Raw genomic sequence first — 14,641 nt, 5'->3', positions numbered from 1 at the left:
CTTTTACGCATACCCTCAGCTGCCAGGCAAATTCCACTCTTTTTGCAATAGGTTGCTTGCTGGGAACCAGGGAAGAAGCCAATTAGAACCCAGTTTTAATTACTGTTCGATAATAATGAGCCTTGCACAAAGAGCTTTTATAAGCCTTGCCTTCCTCGATTCTCACCCAATTCTGTCAACCAGAGATTATTAGCCACATTTGATAAATGAAGAAAACGAATCACAGAGGTCAGTTTGTAAGGGGCAGGGCAGGGTCTGAACCCAGGTGGCTACCTTGTTCGGACTGCATTCTGCCCGGACACCAACAGCCAGGGCAGGGCTGTATTTCCTGGGACTCAGCCACCACCTGCCTCCTGCCCAATGGACTTTCCAGGAGGCAGGGACTTCGGGAGCTGATTGAGCTTCTCTATCAGATGCATGCCCTCCCCAATGCATTTCTGTTAAAATACACCTCCGGTAACTTGTTATCATGGTGCCCTCAGCAATTCCTTTAAACTGATAAGGGCGACTCCAGCCTCAAATAGCAGGAGATGGGGAGCATATGAAGCTGGCACCCCACCTGTGTTGACTCTGTGGTGAACAAACGGTTGGAGGCAAGAACACGTGGCCTCATGGAGAAGGGGGTCATTCACCATCCTTCCACCTCCCATGTGCTTGGCGGGTCTGTCTGTCAGGGCTTTGAGGTGACCAGACGTCTACCGTTCAATGGGAAACAAACTAACATAAATCTTCAGAGAGTCCAGCCATGGCTTACCATTCCACTCCCCCAGCCGTCAACACAAGTGACAGACACAGTACCCTCACTGAAGAGGAGACATCTGGTTTCACGCTTACGGAGAATTCCATGGTCACTTTCCACAGACCACTGTCTGCACTGATCATTCTCTGGGACAAGGTAGTCTTGGTCTCTCAAACTGCTACCAGCTGGATGTTTTGGGGGAGTGAAATGTACCCGTGGCCCCATAAGTCTGAGTTGTATCATGGAGTTGACTGTACGTGATTGAACGTGTAGGTTCAAACTAGGTACAGTTAGCAAGAAAAACAAAGGAACCCACTCTCCTAGATCGTGTTCCAATATGAAAACAGAAAAGACAGCAAATACATGATGCGCTAAGCTTTGAAGTTGTGAGCCATATTTTAATGAGAGGACATGTCCCTTCAAAATAATGCCGTGGCTAATTGGACAAGATTCTTCATGGTTGGGGACACAGTTCTATAAATAAAAGCTTCTCGTTTATGCATAATGGCCTGTCCACTCTCTGGCTTCCGGCATGCCACTTTCTTCCTAACCCCTCCGCTCCAAAGTAGCCCAATATCAATCAGCCCACCCACTGGCCCGTGAAGGGAGCCGGACTGAGGGCTTAGAACAAAAGCCTCACAGAAAGATGTCCGACCCCATCACCATCGCAGGGGCGCTCAGGTGAAATAACAAGGCGCGCTGGCCTTTTCCCCTTTCCCATTTGAACGTTAAAAACAGACCAATACCTTGCACATACTGGGCTAAATTTTCTAGACAGCCATATAGTATTACCGTCTGTAACTTTCCACGGGCCTCCTCGGGTTACCATACATATGCATACATTGCAGCATTTGAAGAAAGGAAAATACAGAGTGCACGGTGATTATTTTTAATTGACTTCATCTGGGCATTTTAAAATCCTGAAACTTCAGCCCCTGTTTACAGTATTTGAAGGTCTGAACAGCAGAGGATTTTGTTCTTTTGAATGGCAAATATCTCTTTTCCATTTCAGGGAAAGTTTCTTCAGCGCATAATGCATTTCAGGGCCAAATGTAAAAATCATTATATCACGAAACTACGGAATGGGACAGCAGTGACAATGTTCGCCCGTTTGCATCTTTTTGAAGGAAATCTTGTCTTTACGGCTTCCTGTTCACTAAAAGGAGCTCCCTGTTTCGTAAAGATGATGCTCAAGTCCCAGCCCAGTTGTGTTGGGACAATGGCGACCCAGGAACCAAGGAGGAATTGAATGGAAGAATTCCGTGGGCGCGTGAAACTAGATCTCGCTTCTCTAACTCCTGGCCACACCGACAATGAGAGAGGCTCTGTTGTAAGGCACACATGCCACCATTTCTGCCACATGATATCCCTTCCACAGGTGACTTGAAAAGTCTCTAGTCTGTTCTCCAAAGACCCATGGGACCCACCAGACCCTGGCCACTCAAGCATCTGATGGCCCACTTCTCCCTTCTAGGCAAGCACATTGGAATTAATTCCCACAGAGAAACTCAATGAGTTTCTTGAGCAGGAGTCAAGAAAAACTGGGTTTCTGGGATCTATCCCTTCCCGTCAACCTCCTGCGTTCACAAGACCGGTTTGGGATGACACGCCCACTGCATGTCCTCCAGCACAGGATGGACAGGGACGCCGTTCGGGCAGGGTGGGGGTTCTGGGCCTCCCAGCTGGCCCCGGAGCACCGACACGCGTGGGCACACAGGGCCACGCCCACGTGGCAAAGCCGGAAGCGAGCTCACTGGCAGTGGCACGCAAGCCTGGCAACTGCTCCCCGACCCAAACACGGTCTCGGCATCTTTGAGATCTTGTTTCTCCCCGAACGCCGCTCTCAGGGCCTCAGTTCCCTTCCCACGGGGCTCAAAACCTGACACAATGGCCTCACTTGGAGGGCAACAGAGGAGGCATAGGGTGTGGGGTTGGAGGCCGCCTGTGTACCTGGGCTCCCGGCAGGTGATCATGTGGGGCCCGGGCCTGTGCCCAGGCTTTCCTTCTGTGAAATATGCCCCTCCCAACATCAGGACCATGTGGTTCTAGAAAAACCATGGGAAAACCACAGGCTTCCGTGTAAGGTCTTCTTGCTCTCAAACTGCCCGACCAGGGCTGGGCTTAAACAAGGCCTGGCCACACCAGGGGCTTTGGGAATTCCAGGTTGGACAGGCCAGGTCTTGATGCCAACCTCCCCCACACCAATCAATGTACCTGGTACCTCCTGATTCCCCTTCGAGCCTGAGAGGGAGGCACGCAAACTGAATGCCAACTGAATCTCATTTCCCTGTTGTTTTGGTCACAGCACTGAGCCACAGAGCCTCTTATGAGACTGCGTCGTTCTGGCCAGAAATGTAGGCATCGGAGCATCTTGGTAGACAGAGGGCAGAAGAGGTGAATGGGAGTCAGCTCCCTTCTGCCCACAGCCCGGAGTCCGGGTCACCCTTCCCAAGCTAAACCAAGGTGTGCGCTGCGGGGGTGAGCCCAGGAGAGAGGACAACTCACGTGGCTCCTTTTGCCTTCTTCATCTCCCACCGATGTGATGACTGTCTCCGAAAAGACCGTCTGGCCGGTCTGGTTGTTGGTGATCTAAGGCGAAGAGCAAGAACAGTGAGCAGGCAACGGAAGGAATTCCGGGCAGCTCCCGCAAGTTGGAAAGCAGGGGGCATCTGCCAAAGTAGAGAGAATGCCCGCTCCCCCTTTCTTTCTGGGCTCCAGTAGCAGCCGTCAGACAGCCTCCTCCCTGCACCACCATAAGGGACATGACAGAGTCTACCTCACAGGGTTGCTATGCAGAGGACCGGGGAGGTCAGCGCATGCCGGTCATGAAGCACATACTCAGCACTGGCTGTTGTTATTATTCTTGGGGCTCATCCCCTGAGACTCGACGTCCACTTTCTTTTCAACAATGACAGGTCCAGGTGTCTAATCGAACATCTCTCATGAGGAGCAAGTGCGTTTAACTAACAGCTGCCCCCCTTCCTGATTCTGGTGAAGTATTTTATCAAGAAAGTGCTTCAGGACAACGCGAGGCTCCCTCATCTGCTGTCTGGACCTGAGCCTGTAACCAGCAGCAGGCGCCTCCAAGTTGAGCCCCCCAAATCCTGGCGTGCACCCCAGGCCACGCCCACCCCACCAAAGGCCCTGTCTATCGAATGCTCCTGCTGGTGGTGAAGAGCAGAAAGGACACCAGCACGGGAGGCAGGAGACCTGTGTTCCTCAAGCTTCAGCTCAGCTACCACAACCATCTCGTATGCAACCTGGGAGAAGTCACTTCTCTGATTCGCTAGTGTTCTCATCCCTAGGTCATCTGTAAAGTTCCCGCCAGCTCTAATGTTACAGGGAGGCTGCAACCAGAACAAAGTAGAAATTCAGCCTCATCTGTCACAGTGGTTCCAGTTGCAGTTCTGAGGAGATAAGGATTATGTCTTCATCTATCTATCTATCTGGAGGGGGGAAGGGCAGAGGGAGAGAGAGAGAAAGTCTTTAGCAGGCTCCACACTCAGGGCAGAGCTCAATGAGAGGATCGATCCCAAGACCCTGGGATCATGACCTGAGCCGAAATCATGAGTTAGATGCTCAACCGACTGAACCACTCAGGTGCCCCTTTAACATCTTTATCTTGATAAATCATCACTCCAGCAAATAGGCAGTGTCTTCTTTCTCTACACCAGATTTTTTCCAGATTAATTGGTGGTATATTTTTAAAAATTCTATGGTTCTATACGTGCAGGACTTCTCAAAGCCTTTATTACACAAGTGTGCCTTTTTCTTTCTCTAGGAGGAGAAATAAGCAAAATGTTTTCAGAATATGTTTCACCACCACCCAGCCCCTCTCTGGTGAAGCACTGCATAGGACGTGCTTCATGGAACCTAGTGGAGAACTAGTGCACTGCGCTGATAACGTAAATTTACTGGGAAAAAAAAAACCTCCAGGAATATAAGCACTTGCTGTGGCAAGCACTCTGTAGTTGATAATGGTCTCTCGTGTACTTTAAGTTATTTGCCCCTCATGCTATTGTCACGTATGTAGTGACCTCCCTATTTCATAAGTATGGTTAGTGAGGGACATAAAATTTAAATAATTTTTCAAAACCACACTAGCTACTGGAAGGACTCACACTTGGGTATCCCAACATCTCCAAGAAACAACCTTGAGTAGCCAAACCTGTTATTGTCAAAAAGAATGACTTCATATTGGTTTTGACGAAGATAAAACAATGACGCCTGGAAACAGTCTGCAGTCCTCAGATGAGCAATGCTAAAGGATTTTGTTCAGTGGGTGACTCATTCATTTATCTGGGGAGCGGGGGTGGGGTGGTCACTCTGCAGTTGGGCCCATCCCTAGGCAGTGGGAGAAGAGCCACACAAAAGCTACTCTACAGTCAAGGCAATGGCCCATAAAAATTGACCCCTTTATGCTCTATGACACGCAAACCCTATTGTTTCAACCAAGTCATTACCTGGGCACTTGAACAAAAGTGAGACGCTCTCGTGAGAGCCATCAGACCCTGTGTCTTTCAGCTGAGATAAGATTAGAGGTCAAGCTCTTTGATGCTTACGCTAGGACATCAACTCAACAGCCATCAACCAATGACCCTGAATATCTGCACGCCAGACTCTCTTCAAGAGAAACCTGGCTCACAAGGTTTGCCCTCACGATCGTGCTGAAGTGACGGAGACCTCTCATGCCAGGGCAGGTTAATGCTCTGTGTCTCTGGATTTCTGGTATTTTCTTCCTCAAGTCTGGTAAGGAATGAACCTGCTTGCTCCTCATGCCAGACATCAAACCATGAACACTTAGACATGTGGCATGGCAGAAAAAACCCTGCTATGGGAGTTTGAGTGGATAACCAGCAAATGAAAGGATGTTCAATCTCATGGCAATAGAGGCTTTCCATTCTTAAGATGGAGGGTATCACATTCTGAGTTCCTTCTAAGGAAACAATGGTGATCTATTCACCACACACGGACTCTGTTTCAACTCTCTACTAAAACATACATTAAAACCCGTGAGATAAATTCCTCAAATTCAGTACTAGAGACGTACCTCTCTAGCACTTGTTTGCACCCTTTTTTTTCAAATGATAAAAACCGCAGACCACTCCTTGCTATTGGACTGGCAGGCAGCCTAGAGTTGAATTTATTACTTAAACTCAAAAGCAATATAGGTTTTTGATACATGCACACCTTCCCCGCTTAAACAGCTCCCTCACTCCCTCTGGCTTTTAATCTGTGTTTTACCAACCTTATTTCTATTTTTGGCTTGTGGATCGAATTTGTACACAAGACCTTAGTTCTCTGATGGCACAGGGTGCTACAGAAGGAAGGCGCGCTGGTGCTGGCCGCCCTTACCTTGTGAATTTCTCGGTGCACGTGGATGGTATTATTTCCAACCTTGGTTTCTGTGTTGGTCTCATTGTGATAAGTGGAAGGTAGTTTTGCCACGTTCACTTCTGATGACGTTTTAGCAGCAGCTTCTTCTGCTTCCATCTATTAAATCAATGAACTTAATGAGCAAAATTGTTTTCTCTTGATATAAATCAGTCCATTAGAGAAAAAGAAAACCGCTTCTCTTTTCCTCTTCTGTAATTACAAATAATGGTAGTAATAGATACCGTTAATTGAGTACCCACTACGATACTGCACTAAATGTTTTACATATATTATAGCCTTAAATCTCACAGCTCCCTAGGATGTGGGTGTGAATGTACCTATTTTAGAAATGGGGAGAGTAAGGCTCAGGGAGACTGGATAACTTCCCAAGACTATCAGTGAAAGACATCACTCATCATGAGGGAAATGCAAATCAAAACCACAATGAGATACCACCTCCTACCTGTCAGAACGGCCAACACCAACAACCCAAGAAACAAGTTGTTGGTGGTGATGATGTAGGGAAAAAGGAGCCCTCATGCACTGCTGGTAGGAATGCAGGTTGGGGCAGCCATGGAGGAAAACAGTATGGAGGTCCCTCAAAAAACTGAAAATAGAATTACCATATGATCCAGTAATTCCACTACTGGTTATTTATCCAAAGAATACCAAAACACTGATTCAAAAAGATATATGCACCTCTGTGTTTACTGCAGCATTATTTACAATAGCCAGACTATGGAAGCAGCCCAAGTGTCCACCAATGGATGAATGGATCAAGAAGACCTGGTACACACACACACACACACACACACACACAGGAATATTACTCGGCCATAAAAAAAAGAATGAAGTTTTGTCATTTGCAACAACACAGATGGATCTAGAGGGTATAATAAGTGAAATAAGTCAGTCAGGGAAAGACAAATACCAAGATATCACTCAAATGTGAAATTTAAGAAACAAAATGAATGAACAAAGAAAAAAGAGACAAACAAGAGACTCTTAACTATAGAGAAGAAACTGGCAGTTACCAGAGGGAGATGGGTGAGGGGATTAAGAGTACACTTAACACGATGAACACTGCTAACAGAACACTGTATGTTTATTGAAATTAAAAATAAAAAAATAACTGTAGGGTATCCGCAAGACACATAAAAAGGAAAAAAAAAAGACAGTCAGGAAAAGGTAGACTTCGGATCTGAAGCATGTGTCCATTGAATGGTCTTGGCCCCGTACACCTGCTGTTGGGGCCTCGTCCATCTCCCTGTGACCTGCGTTCAACTCCCTTACATGCCAACAACCGGCACCCCGCCCCCCACTCTCTCTCCTCTCTCTCTCTCTTTCTATCTGAGAGCACTCACTGGTGGCTCAGTGTTCTCAGTCTGCACAGGCCTCAAGAGCTAGGGAGCTCATACCCAAGAACCATCCTCAATCAGTGAGCAACAGGCTATGGGGGCAAGTACCCCAGCTCCCTCTCCCCTCAAAGGGGCAGTGTCTCTCCGAGGACGCGCCGTGGGACTGAACCCCAGCGGTGCCTAGCAGTAACCTGCTCATCAACACAGCTTTTCTTCCCTTTCTTGTCCTCCATCTTACTTTCCCACGTCCTCCTAGTGTGTCTGGGATCACCCCCCAAATAAATTATTTGCTCCCAAAGCTTTGTTGCAGGGTCTGGTGGTGAGGGGTGGGGAAATCCAAACATCCCCAAGGGAGCCCCCTACCTGATACAGGTAGGTCACAGCTATGTCTCCCTCCCCACCTCACCTCTTAGGTACAAGAGGGAGCCTTGTAGTGGGTCAGCTGACTAGTTCCCAGGTTCTCCGCTCTTTCTGGCTCTTCTTGTACATGTATTCTCGGTGTCAGATTTCTTTCTTTTTTTTTTTAATGTTTTTTTATTTATTTGTAGGAGAGAGAGAGAGAGAGACAGCGTGAGCAGGGGAGGGTCAGAGAGAGAGGGAGTCACAGACTGAAACAGGCTCCAGGCTCCGAGCTGGCAGTCAGCACAGAGCCCGACGCGGGGCTCGAACCCACGAACCGCGAGATCATGACCTAAGCGAAAGTCGGACGCTTAACCGACTAAGCCACCCAGGCGCCCCCTCGGTGTCAGATTTCTGAGGCTGCTGTTCTCAAATCCTCCTGTCTCATGAGCTCCCATGACACTTCTACCACTTACGTCAGTCAACCTGAATCTGTGCCCAACGTCCCCCTGTGGATTTACCACCGTGCCCCACCTCGAGGGGGCAGTTGACAATGTGACCAGTTCACAGCTGACTGGACTCAAAGAAAGGCCACATCATGGACTAGCTGAGCTGTTCAGATACTCTCTCTAGGAATTTAAACAAGAGACAAAAAGAGAAGTTCTAGTTGGTGGCTGGCCGTTTTCCAACACTGCTATCCTTGACTCTGGGCTATTTTTACTTCTTAAAACTAATCCTCAAAAAGATTCTCTTATATATAAAAAAAAAATCACTGTCCTCTATTCCCTCATGTACTAATTAAGGCACTTCTTTTCCTGCCTCTCCCAACCACATTTGATGAGGTGAGATGGCCATGGGGAAAGAACTGCCATGTCACAATGCAGCACGAAAAGACTGAACTAGAGGCATGGCGAGTCTGTCGACACAAATGAGGACTTAGTCAGTAACCGCTGTGTTTGACCCTGAGAGGACTGCCAAGGTGTCTGAAACCTAATCACTGGGTTCATCGTCATCACTGTTGTCACCATCACAATAGACGGCTTCCACGTTTGGGCATCAGCTATCTCTGAGCCACGGTACCATGTCTTCCCTGCCCCCCTCAGTATTCTCGGGATTGCTACGAGGAAGGTGTTGTTGCCCTCATTCTGCAGATGAAGAAAACAAGCGAAGAGAAGTGAAGGGACCTTCCTATGGTCATCATATCACTTTGCTAGTGAGCGGCGAAGCTCAGACAGAACTCAGAGAGATCTGACTCCAAATACTGAGCCTGCCCAGTGTGCCCAGTGTGTGGCTCTGCCCTGCCTGAGTAGCTGATGCACTGACAGGAGAGAGGGTAGAACCCCACACAAACCACTTTGGGGATGACTATGATGGTTTCTAGAAGCAAGCCAGGGGCTCAGAAAGAAAAAAAAAAAAAAAAGGAAGAAAGAGACGTCCAGGAGGAGGACAAGGGGAGACTGTTGGTCTCCAAGAATAGGTAGGATGTGAACAGAAAGGCGCAAGAGGAGGCAGAGCTGTGGCGGCCTGGACAAGAATGGTGTGTGTGGTGGGCTTGGCCACAGGGTCCACGTTGCGCACGGGACAAATCAGTGGATGGTGAAGTAGAGAGGGACTGATGGGCAGATCCAGTGGTGGTTCTCAAGCAGAGCCCGGTAGCCTGGCTCTCAACCAGGGCAGTTATCAGAGCCATACCCGAAACTTAAAAAAAAAAAATATATATATATATACATACATAACACACACATATATTTATTTATACTGTATAAAGTATGTGTATATTGAAGTATATGTACATTATTATATATATATGTGTGTGTGTGTGTGTGTGTGTATATNTGCCTATATATTCACACACACACCTGGATCCCTTCCCAGACCCACTGAATTAGAATTTCTGGGGGTGAAATCCCAGGTACTCAGGAGCTTCTCAGATGATTCTGAGGGATTTCCTCCCCTCCACTTGCTCCCAGGAAAAAAAGCCTCTGTTCTCGGCAATGGGGAGTTGTAACAAGTTTTAAAGACTAGCTGGGAAATAATGAAGAGTTTGGAGAAGGTAGAGAGGGGAGTGAGGGCACTGGCCTGAATGAGGTCTGGGAATGGTAGTTCTCTCTGGGGAGAGACTTGCTGGGTAGCAGATGTCACAAAAAAGTTGAGGTGGGCCCAGCTACGGGGAGTGAGCCACTGGATTAGGCAAGAAGTGGTCCCAGCAGGTGAGGGCAGCAGAGCAGGAAGTAGCAAGGATCTGGAATCAGGTGAGATGGGATCAAGGCCCCGCTTGGTCAAGAAGCAGCTATGTGACCTTGGGCAAGACACCAAATGTCTCTAAGCCTCAGCTTTCTCGTTTGTATAGTGGAGACTGGTCCCGCTTCGCTGAATGGAGGTAAGAATTAAGGATCAGGAAATCCAAGTGCTGGTCACAGTACCTGCCACCCAGCACAGATGTAATACATAGCTACTTTCATAATGTTGTCCTTCAAGAAAGCAGCTTTAGAAGAAGCTGGTTTGCTAGGGGGCGTTTGGGTAAAAGTGGAAAGAACAGACAGTAGGTACCACGTGTTTGAAGAATTTGCTAACAAAATGGAGAAGAAATGGAATAGAGTGAAGACAGGAGACAGGATGAGTATGAGAGAACTTTTTAAATTAAAAAAATTTTTAATGTTTATTTATTTATTTTTTTTTGAGAGAGAGAGAGACACAGCACAAGCAGGGGAGGGTCAGAGAGAGAGGGACACACAGAATCTGAAGCAGGCTCCAGGCTCCGAGCTGTCAGCACAGAGCCTGATGCGGGGTGCAAACCCACAAACCATGAGATCATGACGGGAGTCGAAGTTGGAGGCTTAAACTGAGCCACCCAGGCACCCTTTAAGGTTTTTTGTTTTTTTTTTAAAGTGAGAGATACTGGCATGTTTAGAGACAGAAAAGATACAGCTGGAAAAGAGTAGGAGGGGCGCCTGGGTGGCTTAGTCGGTTGAGCGTCCGACTTTCGCTTAGGTCATGATCTCGCGGTTCGTGGGTTCGAGCCCCGCGTCGGGCTCTGTGCTGACTGCCAGCTCGGAGCCTGGAGCCTGTTTCAGTCTGTGACTCCCTCTCTCTCTGACCCTCCCCTGCTCACGCTGTCTCTCTCTCTCTCTCTCCTAGAAATAAATAAAACATTAAAAAAAAAAAGAAATGTTTCTTTAAAAAAAAAAAGAAAGAAAAGAGTAGGAGACTGAAGATGTTAGAGAGGCTCTATCCAGAAACAGGAGGGAATGTTTTCTTGTTTTTAATATTCCCATTGGAATCTGAATCCTCCAGTTTGGCTTCCAAATAATTGACAAGTTACCAAATCCAAAGTTTGCTCTGGGCTGAGCAGAGTCTTTTTATAAAATCTTCTCCCTCTCAACCAGTGGTTATTTCAATAGAATGAGCTAATAGTTCTCTAATGGCACCATGAACTAAAAGTACAGTTTACAATGGAAATTTCAACCACGACTATTACTGCCACTAGCAAGAGAAACTTAAGCCTACAGCAATAGGAGTTGCTTCATAAAGGAGGAATGTGCATGTTATAAAAAATTGCATTTAGAGCTGGTTGACTCTGTGTATCTGCTAAAGGGGTATAGTAGGAAAAACCGGAGAGATAAATTGAGGCTTGGTTTTGGGATTCTTCCTAGGAATACGCGAGGTGGTTAAGAACATTCTAGAATATGTCAGTTACAATGAACAGAAGGAAGGAGGGGGAAGAAAGTGGTTTTATCCTCAAAACACATTCATCAGTCATATGTAGAATATCAACACATCAAAGTAGGAACAGCCTAAATTGAATCATTTGAACATGTGCTTCCCCCAATAATGATCCTACAAGCACAGTAGGATCTTTATCTTTCCCTTAAGAGTAATTGGCAGCTTGGGGTACCTGGGTGGCTCAGGTCATGATCTCGCAGTTCATGTCTTTAAGCCCTGTGTCAGGCTCTATGCTGATAACTCAGAGCCTGGAACCTGCTTCAGATTCTGTGTCTCCCTCGTTCTCTGCCCCTCCCCCGTTCTCTCTCTCTCTCTCAAAAATGAGTAAACATTTTAAAAAAAAAGAGTAATCAGCAGCCTGAGTCAGCTGGGATATTTAAAATGTCAGGAAATTACTTAAAAGCAGATTCATTATCAACTATGTAAACAACTAATCCATCTGTCCTGGTCCCTCCCCCAGACAAGTAAACAGCAACTATCCTGTGTTTATGAGATGTGAGGGGCTTTCTGGCAGTCTCTCTCTCTCTCTCTCTCTCTCCCTCTCTCTCTTTTTTTATTTTGAGAGAGACAGAGACAAAGGCAACAACTGGGGGAAGGCAGGGAGACAGGGAGAGAGAGAATCCCAAGCAGACTCCATGCTCAGTGTGGGGCCTGACTCGGGGGCTGGATCTCACCACCGGAGATCATGACCTGAGCCCGTATCAAGAAGTCGGCCGCTTAACCGACTGAACTAGCCAGGCGCCCCTCCGGCAGTCTCCTTTAAAAAAATTAAAACTAACAGCCACAATCTACTGAGACTCTATTATATATCAGATGCTGGTGGTTCTTCACCATCATCCATGCTGGTACTATTAATATGATGACAATGACAGCCATTACTTCCTGAGAACCAACAATCTCCCATAACCCTGGTAGCAACCTCAGGGGGTGACTTCTATGACACATTTTTACTTAATCCCATTTCAGACGGTCAGACAACTTGCTTTATTTGCATCCTCTCANGGGGGGGGGGGGGGGGGGGGGGGGGGCGCCTCTTCCTGAATCCCAAAGTGGCCGAGCTAGAATCAGATGGAGCAAGGTTGATCCCCACAGCCCGTTCTCCTGCCGTGCAGGTGTGCAGCCTCTCAACCTGTCCTTGCCGCCATCGAGGACACTCTTTGGGGAGTGACCGCTGAGCGGGACAGAGGTAGCAGCCAGCACCTCTCCTGGTGGCAAGATTCCACCAGCCCATCTTCACAACCCAAGCAGAGGTGCATCCGGAGGGCGGAAGCTGGGGCCCTGGCAGAGCCAATGAGGACAACTCCCCTGGAGCAGACAGGCCACTAAAGTCCCGCTGGCCCCAAACTGCTCTGATCAATGCACTGACTCAAAAGGCCCCTCATCTCCCCCGACAAGAGCTACCAGCAGAAGACCAGGCTGCACGGAAGTTCACATGGAATAAAAACATGAAGCTGACCTCATCAGTTTCAGTGGGAATCTGTGTGCAACAGGGAACCCGGATAAGGAAAGCAGGTGACCCGCCCTGGCACCAGAAGGATCACAAGCTCCATTAATATGAAGGGGCAGAGCAAGGGACATCGGGGTCCATCTGACTCCCCTCCCCTTCTAATTGTTCCAGGTCATGATTCTATGGCTTTCACAGGAAACAACGCCCATCTATGGGTTTTGGAACCCTGGCCTGTCCAGTGGGTGTTCAGTACGGCTTCCCACACAACTGCCTCCCAATCCAGTGTCCCCGTCACCGCATACTCCATCAGGTTGACCTGCTGTGGGAAGGAAGGGGACGTATCCCCAGACTACGCAGGTTGTGGGGAGAGAGCAACCCGTCCTGGGAGACCAGAGCTAGCAGGTAAGGCACTGTCCAAACGGAATGTGGAGAAACGGGTGGGAAGATGCCTGCACCAGCCTGGACATCTGGTCTCTGGCTGACTCCTTCACCGGGATGGCTGGCTTCTCTCCAAACAGGCTACATACACCCAGAGCCAGGCCCACAGGGACCTTGCCCACCGACCCCAGGCACCAGGGACAGCTCCTAACACCTGGGCGGGGAGGGCTGGGCCAGCTGCACCTTTTGCCCTGACAACACTATAGAGGATGCCTTCCCAAGTGTCTGGACCTGGGAGGTGATGGAAGGAAGAAGCCAGGCAAAGTTTTGCTAAGGTATCTGGTACCTGATAATAACAACTGCTGCATATTGCCCACCTATTATACGCCAGGTATCCACACATACCATGGCATTTAATTCTAACAGGAAACGGAGGTACAGGATGTTAAGGGACTTGCCCAATGTCACTCTGCTAGTGAGTTGGCAGAGGACCCTGAGCCCAGGACTCCAAAGCACTACTGGGGTGGAGGGGGGTCATCTTTCACACTGCCCTCCCCACCCCCACCCCCGAAAACGTTCACTGCTGGGATTTAGGATTCTGATTTTCTTTCTCTGTCTCACACGCCATTTGGGGAAGCCCAGACAGACTAGCAGCTAAGCCTTAGGGGCTTTTTGGCCTCACGTGGCATCCTAACTATGTCTTGAGAAGATGGCAGACTCAAAGCCCGACGTACAAGCTAGAACTTGAGATCCCTGGAGCTTCCCCCCCCCCTCTGCCAAACCACAGCGCTGAAAACCCAGCGCTGGAGTACCAGGGGCCATGCAAGCGTCCGCTTACGACATGGGGGAGGGGACAACTGTACACTTGAAGACAATTGCAGGGTAGTGGCCAGCAGTCTGTAAGCAGGTGGTGACCCCGGCTGCCCCTGGGTGAGTCCAGCCGGAGACTCTCGGTGGACAGGCCCCGATCCAGACCTTTTGGCAGGAAGCCAGAAGGAGGCGGGAGTGGAGATCACCCCGCGCCGCCACCACTCACTCCGAATCTGCTGCCGGCTCTTCCCAGCCCCTTGGCGGAGCGNCTCGGAGCACCGCTTCCCCCAGCCAGCCCCAGCCAGGAGCCTCCCGGAGCCCCCGCCCGCCAGACGCACCCACCTCCTCCACGGCGCTGCGCAGTTTGTGCTGCGTGTCTTCCATCAGCTCCTCAACCTCGCGGAACATCTCGTTGAGGGTAGCCTCCTCCTGCGGGTAGCTGAGAGCCGGGCCGGGCTCGACCGGGGCCGC

The 14,641-nt window shown here is 48.9% G+C and overlaps 1 protein-coding gene across 1 annotated transcript in view; it reads right to left on the bottom strand.

Moving 5' to 3' along the window:
- Nucleotides 1-14,635, bottom strand: part of DKK3 (dickkopf Wnt signaling pathway inhibitor 3) — a 45,597-nt gene extending 30,962 nt beyond the window's left edge. The window contains exons 1-3 of the mRNA XM_077761188.1: nucleotides 14,513-14,635; nucleotides 6,095-6,232; nucleotides 3,245-3,328 (exon numbers count right to left, since the gene is read on the bottom strand). Coding sequence (XP_077617314.1) covers nucleotides 3,245-3,328; nucleotides 6,095-6,232; nucleotides 14,513-14,578 — 288 coding nt within the window. The 5' untranslated portion in view covers nucleotides 14,579-14,635. The remainder of the gene's footprint in view (nucleotides 1-3,244; nucleotides 3,329-6,094; nucleotides 6,233-14,512) is intronic.
- Between the last annotated feature and the right edge of the window lie 6 nt (nucleotides 14,636-14,641).

This window comes from Crocuta crocuta, unplaced genomic scaffold, assembly GCF_008692635.1.
Source record: "Crocuta crocuta isolate KB4526 unplaced genomic scaffold, BGI_CrCroc_1.0 scaffold233, whole genome shotgun sequence".
Classification (NCBI taxonomy): Eukaryota; Metazoa; Chordata; class Mammalia; order Carnivora; family Hyaenidae; genus Crocuta; species Crocuta crocuta.
The sequence above is the reverse complement of the archived record's forward strand: the minus strand, read 5'-3'. Positions and strand labels throughout refer to the sequence as shown.